We start from the raw sequence: 20,338 nt of genomic DNA, 5'->3' as shown, positions 1-20,338 counted from the left end.
TGTACATGAACCACCACAGCCGCCCAGGTCAGTCTCTGTATGTTAACAAGCTTCAGTAGAGGTTCTCCTAGCTAGACAAGGCGAGCCCAAGGTAGCTAGCAAATGTTAGGCATGTTAATTTTGCTCCTTTGTCTGTAGAGAAGCAAGCTGTCTCTGGAACATCTCTCCTGCAGAGCACCTATCAAAATGATAGAGCTGCCTGCTAGTCCTTTTCTCTGCTTTACTTCTTATAAGGTCCAGATACTCTGTAGCCTTCATCTTTCTGCTATCCCTTTTTTACTTTTCCTTCAGTCATGTTTACCACTTCTTTTAGCCTTGTATGCAGCTCTCTGCAAAAGCTTGCATCTATATTTTCATTTATCTCTGTGATGATTTATCTGAACCGCATGAATTCCTTGCWCATAGTTCTTGATGCAGGAGAATCACTGTCCATAAATACTGCCCAGTCTGATTTCCATCACAATGCTTGAGGTTCACACGCAGTGAGTGTTTCACAGGAGAAGCAAAAGCAGGGAGAAATTGAAAAGAAGGGTGTAGAAATCAGTATGTGATTTCAGGAGGCAGGCAGAGCCTAAGGCAGCTGAAGATGGAGAGGGGTGAGTCAAAAGCATTGGTGCCCTTGGTGCAGGAGGAACTTCACAGCAGCGCAGTGATGGAAGCATCTAGCACTGCAAAAAAGAACAGATATGTAATTAGCAAAAGAGGAGAATGAAGAAGGTGCTCATCTCAGTAGAAGTGGGAGAGGCAAATACATTCTCTGGGGGTTGAAAAAATTCTCAAACTTCTGTGCTTCCAGTATTTGGAGCCATGCCTGGACACAGCCTCACAGAGGAGATGGCTAGCAGAGTTGGCATGTGTGCCTGATGTTCCTCCTCAGTGCATAAACACTGATTTTTGTCCTCTGCTGAGTTGTGCTGGCTGGGTTTGCCAGTGCTATGTCCAGAAGGAGCTATGTAAATGTTTTCTTCTTGTATAATCAACACTTAATTACTAACTTCTTTTTTTTTTTTCTCCCACTGAGTTCTGGGTTGCTTAGTGTTTTGTTTTGTTCAAGATCTACTATCAACTTGATGAGGGTTTTTCAAATTCCTCTCATACTCGTTTCAGGAAATGATTGTTCCTGGGTCCCCTCCTCTTCCTCTGTCAAGCATAAAGAGGGGCAGAAGTCATCTAGGGAGGGTAGGGTCTCACCTGTTCTCCCCTTCCTTGGGAAAGCAGCCCTTCCTGAACACATGCAAATCTCATTAACTGCTCCCCTGGAGCTCTCTGATTCTGATTCCAGTGGCAAATTAATACTGTTATGCTCCAGTGATACCAAAAAGACAATAGTACTTTGAAGAACCATTTTAGGAATGGCTAGAGAGGAAAAGCGAACAAAATACACGTATTTCTCTAATGCTTTTTTTTTTTTTTTTTCCTCATGTGGTCCTCTGACCTTACAGACCTAGCTCTTAAATTGCTGGAATAAATGAATAAATAAATAAATAAAGACTGCACCTTGTTGTCTAAGCTTCCCCAGGGCTAACACTTGGCTCTTTTTTCCAAACCACATCAGAAAAGGACTTGGTGTTTTCCTACAGCCTTGTTTGCACAGACTCCTGTAAGGCAGTTTGGGCCATGTTACTGAGGCCCTGGAACAGGAACAGAAGGACCCCGTTCCCACCTGTATCTGTTGTAACCTCTCCATGGTGTCCAACAGGGCCCTTGACAGCATCGTACAACATGCTGCACTCCAGTGTCATGTCTTGAATAGTCCACGGAAGCCACTGGGTGCCTGGTAATCCCTGAGCATGGAAACGGTTTCCTTTAATGTCTGTTTTCACCAAGAATGCTATCCTTGGTATTTAAGGATTAGTCTGCCAACATCTGTGTGTTCCTGTACAGATGGGAAGCCCAGYGTGCATATTAAGCGTTCTTATGATGGAATATAATAAAAGAAAACTCAAAGAAGTAGGAATTGTTTCTTTTATAAGATAGAAACAAAAGCTGCTCTCTTTTCTTGGCTCTGGTAAGTGAAGCCGCAGAGAACCACATTTATTAAGGGCCCTAAATATCCTTCCTCGTGCTCCTTTTCCGTGGAAGTGAGGGTTAATATGTTCACCACAGTTACAGTTCATCAGCACTTTGGAGAGTGGGGAGCTGGAAGGAAGCGAGGCGGCAGAGGCTCAGACACGGAGCTCCTCTGTGCTCCTCTTCCTGTGCTTCCATTCAAGTGTGTTCACTCGATGCGCATTTTAACATACACGAAGTCTTCGGAAAATATTGAGAGGATAAAGTACTTTGGGGGAAAGGAGGAGGAATAATATTAAATAAACAAGTTTTAGCATCCTCCAGTGGTCCTTGCTATGTTTTTAAAGATTTATGCCAAATGCAGGCTTTATTGGAATTTGATCAGATAAAGCTCAGTTGTTATGAGAATGTCTTTGTTCATCATTTTTCTTGCCTGCTTTGAAGGCTTCATCACATCTTTCTTTTATTAAGGTGCTTCTGTATTTATGAATAAAGTTCCTGCACCCTTCAGAAAAAGCTTGTCTTTTATGAATAAGCATTCCAAAAAATGAATAGGTATCACCGCAAAGCTGCACAATTGAAAACCCTGGGAGAGTGAAAACCAGTTGCTCAGCGAGTGTTGTGGTATTGTTTTTAAGGTAGTTTTATTATGTACAGATTGTCAAACAATAGCAAGTAATAATTGCCTCCTATGGAAACGGTGCCATGTTTTGGTAACACATCATAAMGCATCAAGAAAAATGCAGCTGAAGCACTGGTCTTTGTTGTTGTCCCTATCTGAGGCTGTGTGGGTACCTGATACACTGCGAAGCAATGGAATGCACTACATGAAACATTAGAGGAAGAGAGAGCTGATCCAGATTAAATGTGCAGCACCCAGGTTAAAGCCCAGGGGGACATCACGTTCCTGTGAAGGATTTGAGGAAAGCAGGAGTAGGACTTTGCTCCCTCTGCATCAGGAGATCCTGGTCCCTCCAACTGCTCCTGCTGTGTTCAGGCAGGGCCAAAGAGTAAGAGCCGCCTACGCTCCAGACAGCGTTAACCCCAGCATTTTTTTTAAGGGTTTCTTTCTTCACTTGGAGGTATAAGAAAGAAGATGCTATGGAACATATTACCCCATTATGAGTCAGATTTAAATTTAAACCACAGTCAGTCTTTCAAATGCCTTACTTCCAATTCAGACAGTGTTTTGTCTTGTTATTCAGTTAGGGAATATGTTGAGAGTGAGCTACCATAAATTTGGGCCAARTCTCAGTAGTGCAAATCTGAGGCAATTTACACTAACTACAGTAGAGCTGCTCCAGATTGATCCCAATATAATCAAGAGCATAGGGACCTTGTTCTTTTTTTTTTTTTCTTTTTGCTAAAAAGTGCTGTCTCTCATACTATAGAGAGAAATACCAGGAAGCAGGATTTCTGACTCTCARTTGGTGCAGAATATCTGCATTACAGATGTCACCTGGGGCATTTGATTTTAATTGACTGCCATCGCTGTGACCCATATATAAAGTAATATATCTGGATCTCTCAATTTCTCTATTGCTCTCCTGAAACCAGACTCTTGTAATCTAAAGGGTTGCAAGGTTACATTATTTGGCAACTGTACAGCGCACTTTGGAGTGCCAAACACAGTATGAAGTGTGGACCTAATAACTTTCTACTCTACCAGCCTTTTCTTTCCCCCTGCCTCCAAGACCCCCACCAGCCACTCAGGCCTAGAAGGTCAGAGGAAGTTAATTTGCAGTATATTTCACTAAACCGCTTTCTCTTTGTTCCAGAATCCCCTTTTTTTTCCCCCGATACTGTATTCCCTACAAAAATTGAGCCCATTTGAGACTGTGGCTAGAGTACCTTTGGCAAGTGATCTACAAGCGTGGGTTAAGGGAAGTATTTAACAGTGCGTCATATGTGCTGTGACTTGAGAGCTTATCTGCAGCGCAGGCACCTCCTGCCAGGAACAGAGCAGTTACTGGGGATGACTTGAGGAGGGATGTCATAGCCTGCCAGCTGCTGGCACGAGCCGCTGCGTCCTCCCGGCTATGCATTGCTGTGTGCACAAATCCAGGACCCCAAGCTGATGGACAGATTTATTGCCCCTTGCAGATTGCGTGAGTTGTTGGGCGTAGGAATGTGGGACATGCGTCTGTAGCAGCCCTCTGGCTCGTGGGGTCGAGTGCCTGAGATCAGAGCTGTGATCTGATGAGTATGCCCACAGACACATGTTTTTCAACCAAAGTCAGCAGCTTAGTTGCCAGCATGCTGAAGAATATTAGTTTGACTTCACAGCCCTGGGCTAGGAAGCCCTGAAGTGATGAGGCAGATGTTTGCAGGTCCACAGAGAGAAAGGTGTTCAGGAGAAGTGGGGAGCAGTGTCTTCGGAGCAAACTAGCCAACGGAAATGGCTGGAAGAAAGGAAAAAGATTGAGTCCTAGGTCAAAAGAGCCTTCTCAGACATGGAAAGCCAATGACAGACCCTGACAATGACCAATGACAATGAAAGACCAATGACAGACTCATCTATCAGTGATGAGACAACAAAATGAGCCTGGGCCTCCTAAGGTCTTGCGTGCCTTAGTACTGCGCCTGTGAGGAAAAGCTGTGGAGGAGAGGTGTGGGGAAAGAGCCTGAAGCTCGTTGGCAAGGCCCTCATTTAGATGGCACAGGGAAATAGGGATCTCGGACAGGACCAAGGAGAGGGCAGGGGTTGTGTGACCTGCGCTTAGGGGAGATATGAGCACAAAAGCACCTTAAGGGCTTGGGGGATTTGGCAGGGGGACAGGAGAACCCACTCTGTCGTTGTTGACTTTGGCTGYTCTTTGTTGATACTTTAATAAAACATAATGTGCCTCTGGCAAGTTGCAGCTAAATACTAGATAAGTTTACAGGATTTTTTGTTGTTGTTGTTTTCTTCATTTTACATAAAATCTTTCTTTGGAGCTATCTTAAAATCTCTTAAATGGCAGGAAATTGCACTCAGTATTTCAAAATCTTCCAGGAGAAGGACCCCAGACCCTTCACTCTTGTTTATGGCTTATGCAATGCAGAGTGTTCCTGCCAGGTTAAGCATAAATCAGACTGAGCAACCTCAGAGCTGCATCCCCAACCTGTACTGCCGTATATCTTCAGTGGCATGAGGAAGACCTTATTTGGGGAGCAAATGGGGAGGAAATCCCTCCTCAKGATGCATTCTGTTCCCTGAGGCTCATCCTGTCACCACAGGGTGATGCCACGAGTCAGTCACAGTGATTCCCCAGACTGTCTGATGCTCGCTGTCTTTTTGACCTGCTTTGGCCATTCTTCTGTTTACCTTCTTTGCACTTCACCTTCTTTCACCCTTCAGCGAGTTGCAGCCAGCACAGTGAGGGAATCTTACTGCAGCTGTGGCCCATCTAGATACAAAAAGGGCTGGGTTATGTGTGCAATACGTTCTTTTTATTTGCAAACTTGCATGAAGAACGTGTCTGGCAAGTTCAGAGCAGATCAGAAAGCTACAGCTTTTTTAAAACTTTGGCAAGTACTCCATACCTTGTATTTTGGCAGGCACTCTGCATCTCGTATACAAGTCTCTAAAGATTCTGCCCTCAGTTTGAGCCTAATTCCGAGACCTTTGCAAGTAATGGAAAGACTTCCATTGACAAACAGGAGAGCTGTAAACCCCTTTTCACTCCACAGCACTGAAAGCAGAATCTGGATTGACTCTGGCAAAAGTAGCTACAAAAAGAGCTTGCAAATTCGCACAGAGAATTTTTCAAAAAAATATGCAATCTCTTATCTGGTGATAAGAAAAAAGCAAACATTTTGATAGCTGGTAGACTTTTGATTTTCTTGCAAAATGTGCTATGTGGAGGTTTTACACTTTACAACATATGTTTTCACATACRCTGAATAAGAAATTGGAGAGAAGAGATTGTAGTGGTTTGAAGTAGAATTAGGCTTATCCTGTGTCCAAGACAGTACCTAATGCCTTGAGCAAGAATGAGAAATGATTGAGAACTAACATGGAGGTTGTTTTTTAACTTTAATCTTCAGGAAGGACTGGATGAAGTCATTGAGGGCAGTCTGAAGAGGCATTTGGGATTTGGAATGAGGCAGCAAACAGTGCATACAGATTCTGAAGCCACAAGAGGCTGCTTATGCAAACCTTGGGAATCTAGTTATATTGCACAGGGTTACGGTTTAGTCTCTTGCAGTATTCTGTTAATTCCAAAGAGGTTATCCTAAGTAGCTGTTATCATCCACAGTACTTTGTATAGCTGAACTTCTCTCTGCTCTAATGTTAACCAGCATGTAATGATCCATTCCCACTGGATCTCGTTGTCTGGAGTTACTTTGCGATCACAAGTGCATGTCAGGTTATTTCCATTATTGTAAAAGGCCCTTGAAGTTCCAGTGGAAACCACGGATAAAGACTGATAAGTAAGAGAATGATTAGTGAGTCCACCAAGATGTTGTAATACAGGAACATCACAGAAGTCTGTGAGATGATAGAGGGAAAGGAAGGAAGTTATCAGGGAGCCAACAGCATCTGGAGGGAGGTGATCAGACAGTTCAGAGCAAATGGAAAGAAAAAAACAGATTAATAGGAGGCTTTTACAAGATAACACCATATTTACTTTCTTTCAGTGACAGCTAGAAGCTACACTGTCTGATTGCAGTTACCATCCTGAGTTCCAGGACAAAAGAGTTAGGACAGAAGACAAGATAGGTATTTTTAGGTGGCTAGATGATCTTACTGTATTTTGCAAATTCATCAAGTTGTTTTAAAGAACGTATGCAATGCTAGAAAACAAGCCCTACCCCTTGATGACGGTTGTTCTCAAGCCTAGTTATAAAATGCCCTTGTTGCTAAAGTGTAGCTCTTGATGTGTGTCTGCAGTTTTCTTGGCTTCAGGAGATGAATGTCAGTGACACATCAGCCTGTTTATCAGAACTGCAGAGCCACAGTCAATATTGTGTTTGTTTGGTTTCTGGGAGGTGATGACTTTATTAGCCAGAACTATTGCGCTGTAAGTTTTGCAGAATTGTATTTTTTTGTGCTCTCTGGCATCTTATTGTGGTATCTCTAGGAAAATAAGAGTATTTACAGGTCAGGCCACCAAGCCTGAAATAAAGTAAGCTCTTCTGGAGCTCTGGTTATTTGAAAGAACCAGTTGTCCTTCTGTGGAGCTCTTTCCTGTGATGTGTGGCATGAGTCACAGAGGCAGGCTGCTCTGGAGACTGCTTTCAGTAGTTATTGTTTAGAATACATACACTAATGTTTTCGTTCAGCTATCCCCTCCTTTAGCTGCTTACACATATATGAGAAAGGAAGTAGACAAACATTTGAGCAAAATATTTATCTGTTTCTCTTAGTGGAATCTTGGATCTTGGAGTTTTTTCTTCTGTTCTTGTTTTTGTTTTTCAACTGCTATAATTACATTGACAGGAAATACTAGTACTCAGATTTTTAGCAGCCTCCAAATTGCCTCATTTTTTTTTTTTTAAAGAAGACATTTCTCCTATTTTTTCAAACACTTTTTTTTGTCAGTTTGATTTATACAGTGCTGTCACTGTACAGTTTATAAGATACAAAGACAATCATTTTCCTTATTTTTATTTTTTATACTTAAATTTAAAAAATACATATGTTAAGGCACTCCTGTTGAGCTGCCAAATAAAAAGCACTGTTGGCAGAATTATTTTAGAGATCAGCCCTTTCAGGAAACTCATTTGTTATTCTTCTGCAGCCAGTTTGAGATGGAGCTCAGTCATTTCACTTCTAATTGCACAGATCGTGGTGATTCAGGATGTGCTTGCAAGGTAGCACGAGGGTCAAGTCTCGTCATTACGGACAAATGAATCAGCAGAGCAGAGAGTCTTCCCTTTAAAAGGCAGGATTGGACAGAGTGCCTTTATAGAGCTAGTGAGTAGAAGATTTCAACAGGGTGAATATAAAGACCGGAAATCTGGTAGYCTTGATATAGGTGACGTGTAAATCTTCTTGTCACTGAGAACACYGAGGGGGCTTCCTACACATATGATGGATAAACAGGAGCAGTTCTTCATTTGCATCTGTCTATGCTGCTTCCTCAGTCATTTCCAACAATTATCTGCTTTATTCATTTAGATAATCCACTTATTTGTGTGTTTGTTGTTTGTTTTTGTGTTGTTATAGTGCTGATAGTGTCTTTATGAATGGGATATCTAGATATCATGGGTATTTTTAAAATTCTTTTTCATGTGTTTGAAAAAAAGAATAGAAAAAAATGAGAAGGATTAGCAGTGCCATAGGAAGTGATCTGTAGAAGGCAAGGCTCTTCTGAAGAAATGATATATATACAAGGCAAGTATACAGGATACTGTGGCTATGAATTTGCTTTCATGAGGTAGGGAGGAATCGCATACTAAAAGAGGGCAGACACAAAAAAAATGATGTTTTTAAAATTTAAAGCAGTGCTACTGAAGGAAAATTCCTGTGCAACCTGGGCCAGGAGTTTGCTGGATAAACTTTTCTTAACATGTCCACCTTATCAGCTAATGCCCACATCAWGTGTTCATAGGCATATATTATTCCCCGTGGAATCCTTTTTCTAAAAATGGCAGAGCTGCATTATCCTTCTGCTGAAAACAGCACCAAACAAACAGATCTACTGAGAAGATAAACCCACATTTAAAAGTTGGAGAGATTTTGCACTACCCAAATTTTGAATGTTTTGGTCTTGAGCTTTTGCTCATGCATGTGTAAAGGTGTGCAAGCTCCCACCTGCATATGTGCATTTTTTGCACATTGTCAGCTGCTGATGCATGCAGATGTTCAAATGTGCYACGAGTCAATGAGGGGGATGAGGCTGTCTCTGTGAGTGGAATTTCTGTCTCCTACTCATGCAAGTGATTGAATCTGGCATTTCTACATGCAGGTGGTGATGCACTAAAGGCAAGAAAAAATACTAGCAATTCTGGTTGTGATTCAAAGAGATTTCAAACTCTTTATGTCTTTTTAAGAAGGAGTGTTTAGACAAGCTGCAAGAGGAAATTGATAGAGGATAAAGTGGAACTTTAACTCACAATCTCTTTTACATGCAGATTTTACATTTTATTCCCTCCTATGTTCTTTTTTTAATTCTTCTTTAATGCTTTTAGTGCACTGAAAATGTAAATTAGATTTTACAGATAAACTCTTTTGGACAAAGACCTTCACTTCTTAGTCTTTCATTTAGCTCCTGCAAATATAAGTCATACAAAAATATTTTAAGCTGATAGAGCATTAAAATGGAAATCTGATAGTGGGGTTTGATGTGGTTACAATAGGCTAAGTACAAAGGCAAGGTGATGTTTATAGGTAAGGCAAAGTTTGTAGTTAAAGGTAGTATCTCTTCTGAGACCAGTCAGATTAGTTGGAAGAAGACGACTTTCAAGCACGAAAGCTGCAAGGTATACAAAAGGCTGTTCTTTTTTGCAACAAATCTAGTTGATCTTGTGGGAAGARTGTCAGAAGTACTGGAAGAGAGGTTTCTCAAAAAGAAGGGGCTTGAGCGCATGTTGGAAGAAAAGGATGTGCTATTAAAGCAGCAAGTGTGATCAGCAGTGAAGTGCAAAGTAATGAACCAAAGCAGGGGGATGACGGAGAAAACCTCGAGTGCTTATGATACAATAATTTATGGGGCACTCGTTTGAAGAGTATGTTTTATTTGTGAACACAAGTCAGAAGTTTACAACTACATTGCTTCATTTATCATCATGTAGAATGCAGAGATTGAAACAGATTTTAAAAATCTCACCAAATATGACCCTTCTCACAGTTTTTACCGTAGGATTAATAGTACTACTACTAAACCCATGATGCTGATCATGGAAATTATTTAAGCARTAATTAGTTTGTGACCCTTTAGCACATTCTGGCATAATTTTCTTACAGAACATTCTGCCATGCTCTTTTGAAACCCACCAATGCATTTCTTACCATTCAGTTCATAGGTCAGGATGGTTTTTCTCACTGCCTTTGAATATATGTAGTGAACATCTCTCGTAGTTTTGTAAGTGTGCTTCCTGCAATACTGACAGCTCCTGACTTTGTCTTTTCATGGGAGTGGGATTGGGATAAGAACATTCTCCTTTGGATTCCAAGGTGCAGCTGAGTCTTCATGACATACTGAAGACCAATTACAGTTAACAGTAGGTTRCTCTTAACGCATTACTTATTTTTAGATCCTTACATCACTGCCAAACCTGCTGGTGAGCTATGCAGTTTTTGGAGTCTTAGGAAAGACATGACTGTGCAGAAAGGAATGGGAGAACCAAATTCTTGTGTCTCCTTTGCCTTTTTTCTTTCCCTTCCTCAGACATATCTCTGCAGAATGACAGCTGTGTTACGTTCTCAAAAACACTTGAGTAAAGACCAAAGGGAAGGCAAAGTTATATTTGTGCTTCTCTGGGACTTTCCCAGCAGTGATTACTGATTCTGTTATCCCTCTGGCACTTCAGAGCAATGAGAGCCTCCTTGCTGCTGTCAGGCTCTGTATAAACAGTTGTTCAAACACTTTGTTTGAAGGTTGACTTATAAAAAAGGGGCCCCCCAATGTTAAATGTTTGAATGCCCTCAATTTCTACCTAAGGGCATTTCATGATTTTCTGGATTTGGACCAGCATCTTCTCATGTCTTTTCACTTCCGACTGTAAATGCCTTGATCAGAAGAAAGAGCTAGAGCTTCTCCTACCTCTGCTCCTGTCAGCAGACCAATGTTATCATTTGCAGCAAATGCACTGTTAGCGTTTGAGAGGTCTAGCGCTCCAGTGAAATAAAAAGGGAGACGCTACATGTTGGGATGGTACARTGCGCATGTTTCAGTGTTGCCTTTTTTGTCTTTTTCATTTTGGAAAAGCATATTTTTATCATGATGACATAATTTCGCACCTCTTGATTTTTTTTTCTTTACTTATTTTGTGCATTTTTGCTGTTTTTTTTTTTACCAACACAATTTGCTAGATGTCAGGTGTGTCCAGCTTGAGAAAATAAGAGGAGACTATGAGAAATGTCTGCCAATTTTTCATCTGCAGATAGACCTGGATGGTTAAATAAAGGAAGAACCCAAAACAAYGTAGGAAGTCACATGGCTGACATACCCAAAGTTTCAGTGTGGTATTATCATATGTTGATTAGAATTGACTTCACATTGCACTGCATTCTGGCTCCCTGCATCACAAAACTATCAGCATAGTAATAACCAGGAAACTAGAAACCTGTTAGCAGCCAACAGCCCAAGTGTTTCCTTTCAAAAGTTAGAGAAAATGATAGCAGTCCATGCTTGTGTAGGGAAAGTGCTTGCTCACTCATTTAGAGATAAGGCAGACTTGACCTTTTAGGCACATGCTGCTCTGTCCTGAAAGCAAGGAGGCTTTTTTATTTTTTCCTTCAAGGTAATTTTGTGGCGTACTCCATCACTAGCTTTGATAAACCTTGTGACACAAATACTGACCCAGATGAGATCAAAATCTGGACAGAAACAGTGTCATCTATTGCACAAATCCCTGTATGGCCAAGTTTCACACTTCACAGAGTTTCTGCGTGCTCCCAGGTTGGTTGTATGAACCATACTTCTTTTTTCTGTTTAATGTGTGACCAGTAACTAAAATCAAAGGGAGAACTGGGACCCTTCGTAAGGCAACAGTGCACAGATTAGTTATGGCTGAGCAATGTAGTATCTTCAGTGTCCAGAATATATTGTACAGGCTCTAGCCAGCGTAAATATTACTGAAGATGGTAAAAAATAATGTCCTGTTCTGTTGGGATCTCCTACCACTTATATTGCAAGGCAAGATTTCAGTACTGTCTTTCTACATGATTTTTCCTGTCTATTTTGATTAAAAACGTGGAAAATTTTAGTCTAAAGGTAGTCACTATTGTTGTTTCTTACAGGTTATAAAATCCAAAGAATTATCATCACCAGGACAGCGCTACATTGACAGCAAAGTAGTTAAAACACGAGCTGAAGGAGAATGGTTATCTTTCGATGTCACTGAGGCTGTGCACGAATGGCTCCATCACAGAGGTGACAACAAGTGCTCTTACCCCTCACTCTTGACCCAACTTCTCCATAAATTCAGCATTATTTCAGATTCACTGCACATGTGAAAATCAATTCCACTTACTTTCATGTTTTGCAGACAGGAACCTTGGATTTAAGATAAGTTTACATTGTCCATGCTGCACCTTCGTGCCTTCCAATAATTATATCATCCCAAATAAAAGTGAAGAGCTTGAAGCAAGATTTGCAGGTAATGAAAGAAAAAGACTTCTTAAAATGTTACGATGCTTGCTAGTTGCAGAGAGAAATAAAGAGCTCTTTAAAACAAAATTCAGCTTGTTGAGGCTATAAAATAATAGTAATGTTTGGTAGTTAGAGCTATGGATGTGTGCTTCTTATGGACAGCAAAATGAGATAGCGCAAGTATATCAAGATCACATACCCTTCCTTGTATTTGTAAACCAAGTTTCAGTTCCAAGAAAGGAATTGTTACTCTAATTGGCATTGATTGTGGAATCATTACCATGACATACGCAATATAGCCGTATGAGAACCAACCCAAAGTCTGCTTGTGAAATTCTCATTTACTCAAGTATATCATGATTTGGCTCGTTTATTTGTTTTTCAAAGATTTGGCTGTATTCTGTCTCAAGTATATTTTTTTTACCATTGTTTTACTGTGTTGAATTTTTTTTCCTCATATATATATATATATGAGGAAAAATATATATATCATATCATATCATATCATATCATATCATATCATAAATATATATAAAATTATATATATATAATATATATATAAATTTATATATATTATATATATATATTTATATATATAATATAAAATTATATTATATTATATGTATATATATACACATACACCTAAGGCCACTGTGTATATTTACTGTGAATTTAAAAACTGCAGTTATGACATGTGATTACTGTAATTGTGTGTTACAAAATGAAAAGTCTATCTTTTTAGATAGTATTATCTGCTTGAGGAGGTTAATTTTCCAAAGGTACTTAGCCAAAAGCATAATACTCACTRTTTAAACTGCTACAAAAGGCTAACACCTTGGGTTCTTTGCCTGTGCTTGGCCAAGATAAGAAGCTAGTAAAGCAGTTAGTGTTTCAAGAGAGAAAATATGAAATGTGAGGTTACTGATTTCTACTTCACAAAGAAATGCTTTGATCAGTGTCCCTGCTGTATGCATGCAAAAGAAAGGTCTAGAGTAACTGATTTCTGGGGGGAAATTAGCAAAATTATATATTCCAAATGTCTTTTCTGTTATTCATTTCAACCATTTGGATAAATGTCCTGAAAAGCCATTCTGATGGCTCTGAATGTGAGATGACTGATAAGCTAGATACATAAGAACTGTGAAAGTCTTAATGCTGTCACTTTGCCAATAAGCACGTTCAGCTGATGCCGTCATTGCCCAGTTTCTGAGAGAATTTTTTAAAGAGATAGTTTATTTAATTTGTTAAGAAAAAGCAACACAATGTTTATCACCAAAATGTATTTTTTGAAGGTATTGATGACTACACATATTCCAGTGGTGATGTGAAAGCTTTAAAGTCCAATAGGAAAAAATACAGTGGGAAGACCCCACATCTTCTGCTAATGTTGTTACCCTCCTACAGACTTGAGTCGCAACAGCCCAGTCGGCGGAAGAAGCGTGCTCTAGATGCTGCCTATTGCTTTAGGTAACTATACATCTGTGTTCTATATGCCTACATAGTCATACCAATCTAAGTCCCTTTGAGGTGTAATGTAGTTGCTTATGAGATAAGCTGACATTTCTTTTTGATAGGTGTTTATTATCTGCCAAGCACTCTCCCCTCTCAAGGAAGTTAATGGCAAATGAGGTGCCTTGTGGCCTTAGAAAGCAGGAAACTTGAGCTCCATATGGGATGATTCCCAGGCTTATCAGGCCCATAATTCTAGGGAAATTGTTGGCTTCAATATGTTGAACTACTCAGATATGCCATTCAGGAAGATCTGGAGAAAAATGCGTACTGAATCTCCAAGCACACCATTAGCTTTGGTGTAAGCAAGCACCACCATGCCTAAGCACCTGATTTCAGTTACACTGTAAGCTATTACTAGTGTTGTGAATTACTTGGATGTGAATTGCTGGGAATCAGAGATTTCTGATTCCAGTTTCTGCATGTAGAGCATCTTTCAGGGAGGAAGCAACTGGATTGTTTTCTGCCCCCTGTACAGACTTTTCTGACTTAYGCCTTTGCCTGTCTTTTATTTCCAGGAATGTGCAGGATAATTGTTGTCTGCGTCCACTTTATATTGACTTCAAGAGGGATCTTGGCTGGAAATGGATTCATGAACCTAAAGGGTATCATGCTAATTTCTGTGCAGGAGCCTGCCCATATTTATGGAGCTCAGATACTCAGCACAGCAGAGTAAGTAACGACTTTGGTAATTTTAAGCTCTGAACTGTAGGGTGAAATATGTTTCTAGGACTGTCATCAGTACCAATGCCAAAGCATATATTGTCCCAGAGATTTGTTTTTGTGTTCACCATTGTGGCACATGGATATATCAAATACTGTTTCTGAATATTAACAGGGTGTAGCTTTGGAAGGCTGCCTGAAAAGGGGACCTTTCACTAAAGAGCCTAAGTGAAAGATGGCACAGTGAATTCTTTCAAGAGGCACCAAGTGAGACGCTCTCAGAGTAACTGAGTGGCTGAATCTTACCGCCTGATTATCACCTCCTGTGTGATCTGCTGTTCTTCATTTCCATTGTTATTGTTCTGCTACCAGACCAAGAAATGATCTGAATCACTGCCATTTTGTGAAAATGTGCCAGTACATGTATTTATGCCTTTACTCCAGAAGTTCTCACACTTTGAAAGTTTGTAAGTAAAACAGGGACTCTTTGTCTGGCATGGTGATGAACTAATGACCATCTGAAATGATGTCCTTTTTTTTTAGAGATTTTAGTTACCTACCTTAGGATGAGTGGAATGGTGTTTTTATGTGCTTATTTCTCTCTGACAATAAGGCTGTCTAGACAGTAAATGTTAAGGGACAGACATTGGCATGACAGTTTACCACCAAGTGAGGCATTTACCATCAGATTCACACTAATAGTGATGCCTCCTGCTCTTCAATTAAAAGAACTTTAAAATATCAGATCAACAGTAGCCAGCAGTGAGAGCTCCTCATGTCAAAGGAGCAATTTTCTCTCCCTTTGGTATGTGAAACTGTTGTAGTCTAGATCTGTGTTTGCCTTGAGCTTAAACTGCTGAGTGCAAATTGCCCTCGTAGCTGTCACTAACTGGGTCTTTACGCTACTAGCAGTGTCAGCAGACCCAGGTATAAATGTGGCAAGTGTGTTCCCTTGCTGATGGGCTCTCATAGTGTGCATAGTTTGGAGCAGCACTTGTTTTTAAGGAAAGAGGAAGAATAACTGTCATGATCACAAATATGTGGTTTGGATAGTTAGCCGAGGAGTCAAAAGTTGCTTAATAAAGTCAGTAGTGTTGCTGTCCTGAACAGATCTTCTGTCTCCCTGAGCTGTAAATGTTGTGTTTGAAGCTCTAGGAAAAGGTCGCTTGGTGTTTAGCTAGCACATTAACGGCATCCTCGGAAATACCGATGTATCATCAGCGGGCAGCCGACATACCTCCCGTGCAGGGAACCGTGCATTTGAGTCCGATGTGGAGGAGGCTCCAGGGCTGGTGATGCTACCGCAGTGACCCAGTGCTCCTGCAGTCATGGGTCTTGCACGGTGGCATTAATGGACCTGCTAAAAAGCTGCATGGGACAAACAGCAGAGAGTCTGTACACTGATGGGCTCTCTGCTCTGATGCACCTGTAAATCCTGGCACTGCACATGGTAGCCTGAAGACATAAATGCAGCCCTCCCAGTGTTGCCTGAGATGGGAATATCAGTACAATGCATGTGGTAATTTAAAGGGCGATCTTCTCAAGGCAYGTACCAGCTCTGGGATCGGTCAAGTTAAAAGCTTGGGAAACTCACAGAGGTGACAACAGATTGAACTGGAGAAACCCATTAAAATGTTACGTCCAGGAATCTTCCTGTTGATTTGAGTGGGCTCCCTGTCAGGCACCATCAGAGGAAATGAAGCAGAAAGGAATTTGATTTGCAGAGTGTCAGGAAGGCAGGGATAACTGGCTTAATCACCCCTTTCTCCTCTCTCCTTTTAGGTACTCAGCTTGTATAACACCATAAATCCCGAAGCTTCTGCCTCTCCGTGCTGCGTGTCCCAGGATTTAGAGCCCCTCACCATCCTGTACTACATCGGCAAAACGCCCAAAATCGAACAGCTGTCCAACATGATCGTCAAGTCCTGCAAATGCAGCTAAAGAATGCCCCGAAACAGCATGACGTGTGTGTATTAAAAAAAAAATACCAAGGAAAAAAGGAAGAGAGAGAAAGAGAGAGAGAGAGAAAGACAAATGAAAACCCAGGTTCATCAGTGTTAAAAGAAAAAAAAAAAAGAAGAAAAAAAGCGGTACTAGTCTGAACTGTTTGAAAGTTTGTTTTATTTTTTTTTTTAAACTGGCATCTGAAGCAAAACATTGAAGGCCTTTATCCTATATTTCACCTACACATATTGTGAGATAGACAAGAAGCAAAGTTAAAGGAAAAAAAACGCCTTTTAAAAAATAAACACTGGAAGAAATTTGTTAGTGTTACTATGTGAAAGGAAAAAAACAGGAAAATCCCATGAAGTGGAGTTGCTGTATCTGTCCCGTGCCTTACTTGATCTCTCTGTATTGTACGCAATAGGCATCCTACCCATTCCTCTTAGTTTTAGAGTTAACAGTGCATTATTTATTTGTATGTAAAAACTATCAAACGAACATTTCCATATCACCATTTGGAAAAAAAAGAAAACCAGCAAATGTGGACAAAGTGGAGACCAAATAAGCTGCCAGAAATGCATATAAAGCCTAAAGGAACTCAAGCTCAAAAGATTCTGAAAAGTAATGGCTAGTTTAGTTCAATTTAAATAGAATTCAGTTATGACATTGTTGAGAAACTCTGCCTTTAAAATACCTTTTTTTTTCATGCCGGCTGCCTAGGGAGGCTTCTTGTAAGGTCTCAAACCCTTGTTTTAAATACTGAATAACTTACTAATAAAGGACACTCTGTTTCAGTCTCAAAGACAAGTCTATAAGATTTTTTTTTTTACTGTAAATGATTTAAAATGTCAGTTTAGTAAACCAGTGAAATATTTAACATGTACTGGTCTAATCTTCAGACCTTAATATGTTGCTGTATAGCTATGCTATGGGATTTTTTGTTCTTTTGGTATATGTAACCATACCTAGAGTATTACAATAGGTGGGTAGTAAAAGCCAGCTTAATTGGAAACATATCTGTAGATCTCTATTTGTAAACTATTAAAAAATTAAGTACTTTATGTGTAATGTGTAAATTTTCACCATATTTTTGTACTCTGTAATACTGTCAGCTCTCATGAGTTTGAATTTGAATTTGGGGCTCTTTTTGATCACTCAGAATCATGTGTTTCCCTCTAGCTGGCCAGTATGAGTAGAGTCCCTATATTTTGACTTGCACTACAAATACATGTTTTATAATAATTGCTATACATGTGCTCTGTATATTGTTCATCATTATGACATAAGCTACCTGACTCCATTTGTTTTCTGTTTTATAAAAAGGATGGATTAAAGTCATCTCTCCTTCCCTCCTTCCCTCACTCCTAGTTCATCCCCACGTGTAACGTTTGAATCGCAGTGTGATTCAGACTTCTACGCCTTTTTAATTTTTAATTTTATATTTTTTTTCTTTGGCTATAGACATTTAAACAGATGGTCAGGGAGCAAGGTTTTCCGAGAAAATGTGCCAGCCTGGCCGAGGCGAGGCAAACCCTTACAGAGAATGACATTCACCACTGTGCAGAAGGCTGGGACAAAGCGGAGGCCTCAGCGGTGCCCTCGGAGCAGGGCCTGAGTGGGGACCGAGTCCCCGTGCTGGCCTGTCACGCGGCGGGGACTTTCCCCATCCTGCTCCTCTTGCAGCTAGGAGGTTTGTCTTTAACTTCTCCAAGGGCACGGCAGGCCCCTGAGGGCTGCGGTGCGTGGAAGGAATTGCAGGATCTGCCCCTTGATTTTGTGAGCTTGGTCCAACGTTTTTTTTTTTTTTAATTGAATTTACATAAAAAGCTTTTTTTTTAAGGAAAATCAAACAGATTCCTAGGATGATCTTCTTATTTTCATACTTGTTCAAAAATATTCCATCATTCATTTAATGTAAAAAAATCCCCGAACTAGATGAGCAAACAAATCTTGAAGATGAGACGCTCAGTTCATTTCACATGATAAATGGTTTTGCATGGCAAAGCTCCAGCCTGTGCTAGAAACAAACTTCATGGATGAGAAGGACATTCTCTGTCRTTGATCTAAGTGCTATCACGAAGATGCTCCTGAGCTTTCACTTTTAAGAAGTGCAATTTCTTTAACTTCAGCAGAACACTGATGTAAAACTGAAGTGCAGCAGCGGCTTGCTCCTCTGGACTTCAGTAGAGCCTATGCTTGTTGCCTACATGGAAATGTAGCCCCACAGATKATCTAATCCCACGCATTGACTCAGCGCAGAGGAGGAGGTATGTTAGACTTTTGATTTATGTAGTGAGTTACGATTAACAAGTGAAAAATCTGTCCTGCTAACACTTGCGTGAGCCAGATTTACTCCAACGAGAAGATGCACTGAACTCAGTGAAACTCCTCAGGGTAGTAAATACTCTGGATTTTGCTGCACAAAACAGCAAAAGTAGTTTTATCAGGTTCAGTATGAGAACTGTATTTTTGWTGGGCAGGAAAGGGAGCCAAAATGAACACATTTTGAAAACTTTTTAAAGACATTTTTGCCAATCTCTACCATGCAAATGTAGCTCAAAGCAAATTCTGATGCTTGCTGAATACATGACACCATGGTTGTCCAACTGTACTCACTATGCGCTGGACGCAGCTAGAAATTTCAGCTTGGGTTTGGAGTTTTTGCTCTCTAAATCTAAGTATAAAGCTTTATTTCTTTAAGTCATTACCCCAGAATCARATGTATTTTTGGTTTTACTTCTTTTTTTTTTTTCTTTAGAAATGCACTGACAGTGTTTGAAAGGCTCTTATTATAAAGCTCGAACAACCTGGAGGGAGGAGGGGGTTATTAGACATATATTTCCCTTAGTTATCAAGGATGCTAGGCCTGATCCTACAGCGTGCAAAGCTCCTAGATGAAATTCCCTTCTACAGGGGGCGGATGTTGTGTGGCCTAAGCACCTCTGATCTGATGTGTATCCCCCAAGTCACATATTGCTGGGAGTTCAACAGCTCAAAGACCTTGTACCAGAGGCTCTCCTAGGAAGAGATAATTACCACCATCTCTCAGCAAAGTCACTGAGACCTGGGGATACCCAACACTTGGCAGGAATTGTGCATCCCCTTGAAAATTTGGACACAGCAGGGTTGGGTAGGGCTGAGGGGGAATCTTAGCACTTAGCTGAGTGGGTTGGAACAGCATTTTTTGTGTGTGTTTAACAATACAATTGTATCGTTGGCATGGGTTAAAGGAAAAAAAAAACCATAAGGACAGCTGTGTTGTACTTTGGTGATCGATTACTCTGTATTTTAACACATTGTATGTCTGTTTTTGTGGTGCTCTAGTGGTAAATAAATTATTTCAATTATATGCTGGTGTTGCTTTCCTATGGCAGTACTTTTATGAAGTAGCAGATTCCTTACTCTCGGCCAATTCAGTGCAAAGCATTTTATTGTGTATGCGACCTTGACATGGTATGGCGTAGACCGAGATTAAGAAAACCATCTAGGGTAAGAATGGATCACTTTGCCCTAAGGCTGAAGTGCCCTGAAGTTTCCCCTGAGCGACTGCAAAATATTTGTTGGCTTACAGAAAAGAAATGGCTCTGTCTGTTGGGAACAGCAGTGTCCCCTGCAAACCCAGGATCCCATACGGCCGTCATCCAAATCATTTACTACTTATCCAGGGCTTCCTTGCCTGCTGTTACATGGCTGCAGATGACGGCTTTTATCTTCAGTAATGGGTTGAAACCCAGATCCAGTGGGTCTCAAAACAGCTTGTTCCTTGTTTCTGCAGTGCGGTGAGAGGTGTGAAGGTGATCTGAGTCTGCTGTTTGGGTCCCACACCATGACATCCTTCAGCAGAGTTCAGTGGAACTGTTGATTTTGCACCCTGTATTGGCTGGTGTACAGGATGAGGTTGTGTTTTGGATGGGAAGGACAAGCTGGAATGTGGGAAATGGTGACTTTTGCAGCCAGGGTGGCCAAGT

The 20,338-nt window shown here is 40.6% G+C and overlaps 1 protein-coding gene across 1 annotated transcript in view; it reads left to right on the top strand.

Moving 5' to 3' along the window:
- The window catches only part of TGFB2 (transforming growth factor beta 2), a 58,185-nt gene extending 40,539 nt beyond the window's left edge, over window positions 1-17,646 (top strand). Inside the window, exons 3-7 of the mRNA XM_026048422.1 lie at window positions 11,903-12,035; window positions 12,151-12,261; window positions 13,547-13,721; window positions 14,282-14,435; window positions 16,209-17,646. Coding sequence (XP_025904207.1) covers window positions 11,903-12,035; window positions 12,151-12,261; window positions 13,547-13,721; window positions 14,282-14,435; window positions 16,209-16,367 — 732 coding nt within the window. The 3' untranslated portion in view covers window positions 16,368-17,646. The remainder of the gene's footprint in view (window positions 1-11,902; window positions 12,036-12,150; window positions 12,262-13,546; window positions 13,722-14,281; window positions 14,436-16,208) is intronic.
- Window positions 17,647-20,338: the final 2,692 nt, after the last annotated feature.

This window comes from Nothoprocta perdicaria, unplaced genomic scaffold, assembly GCF_003342845.1.
Source record: "Nothoprocta perdicaria isolate Ctin4 unplaced genomic scaffold, notPer1 scaffold_54, whole genome shotgun sequence".
Classification (NCBI taxonomy): domain Eukaryota; kingdom Metazoa; phylum Chordata; class Aves; order Tinamiformes; family Tinamidae; genus Nothoprocta; species Nothoprocta perdicaria.
This window is presented reverse-complemented; position numbering and strand designations above follow the sequence as displayed.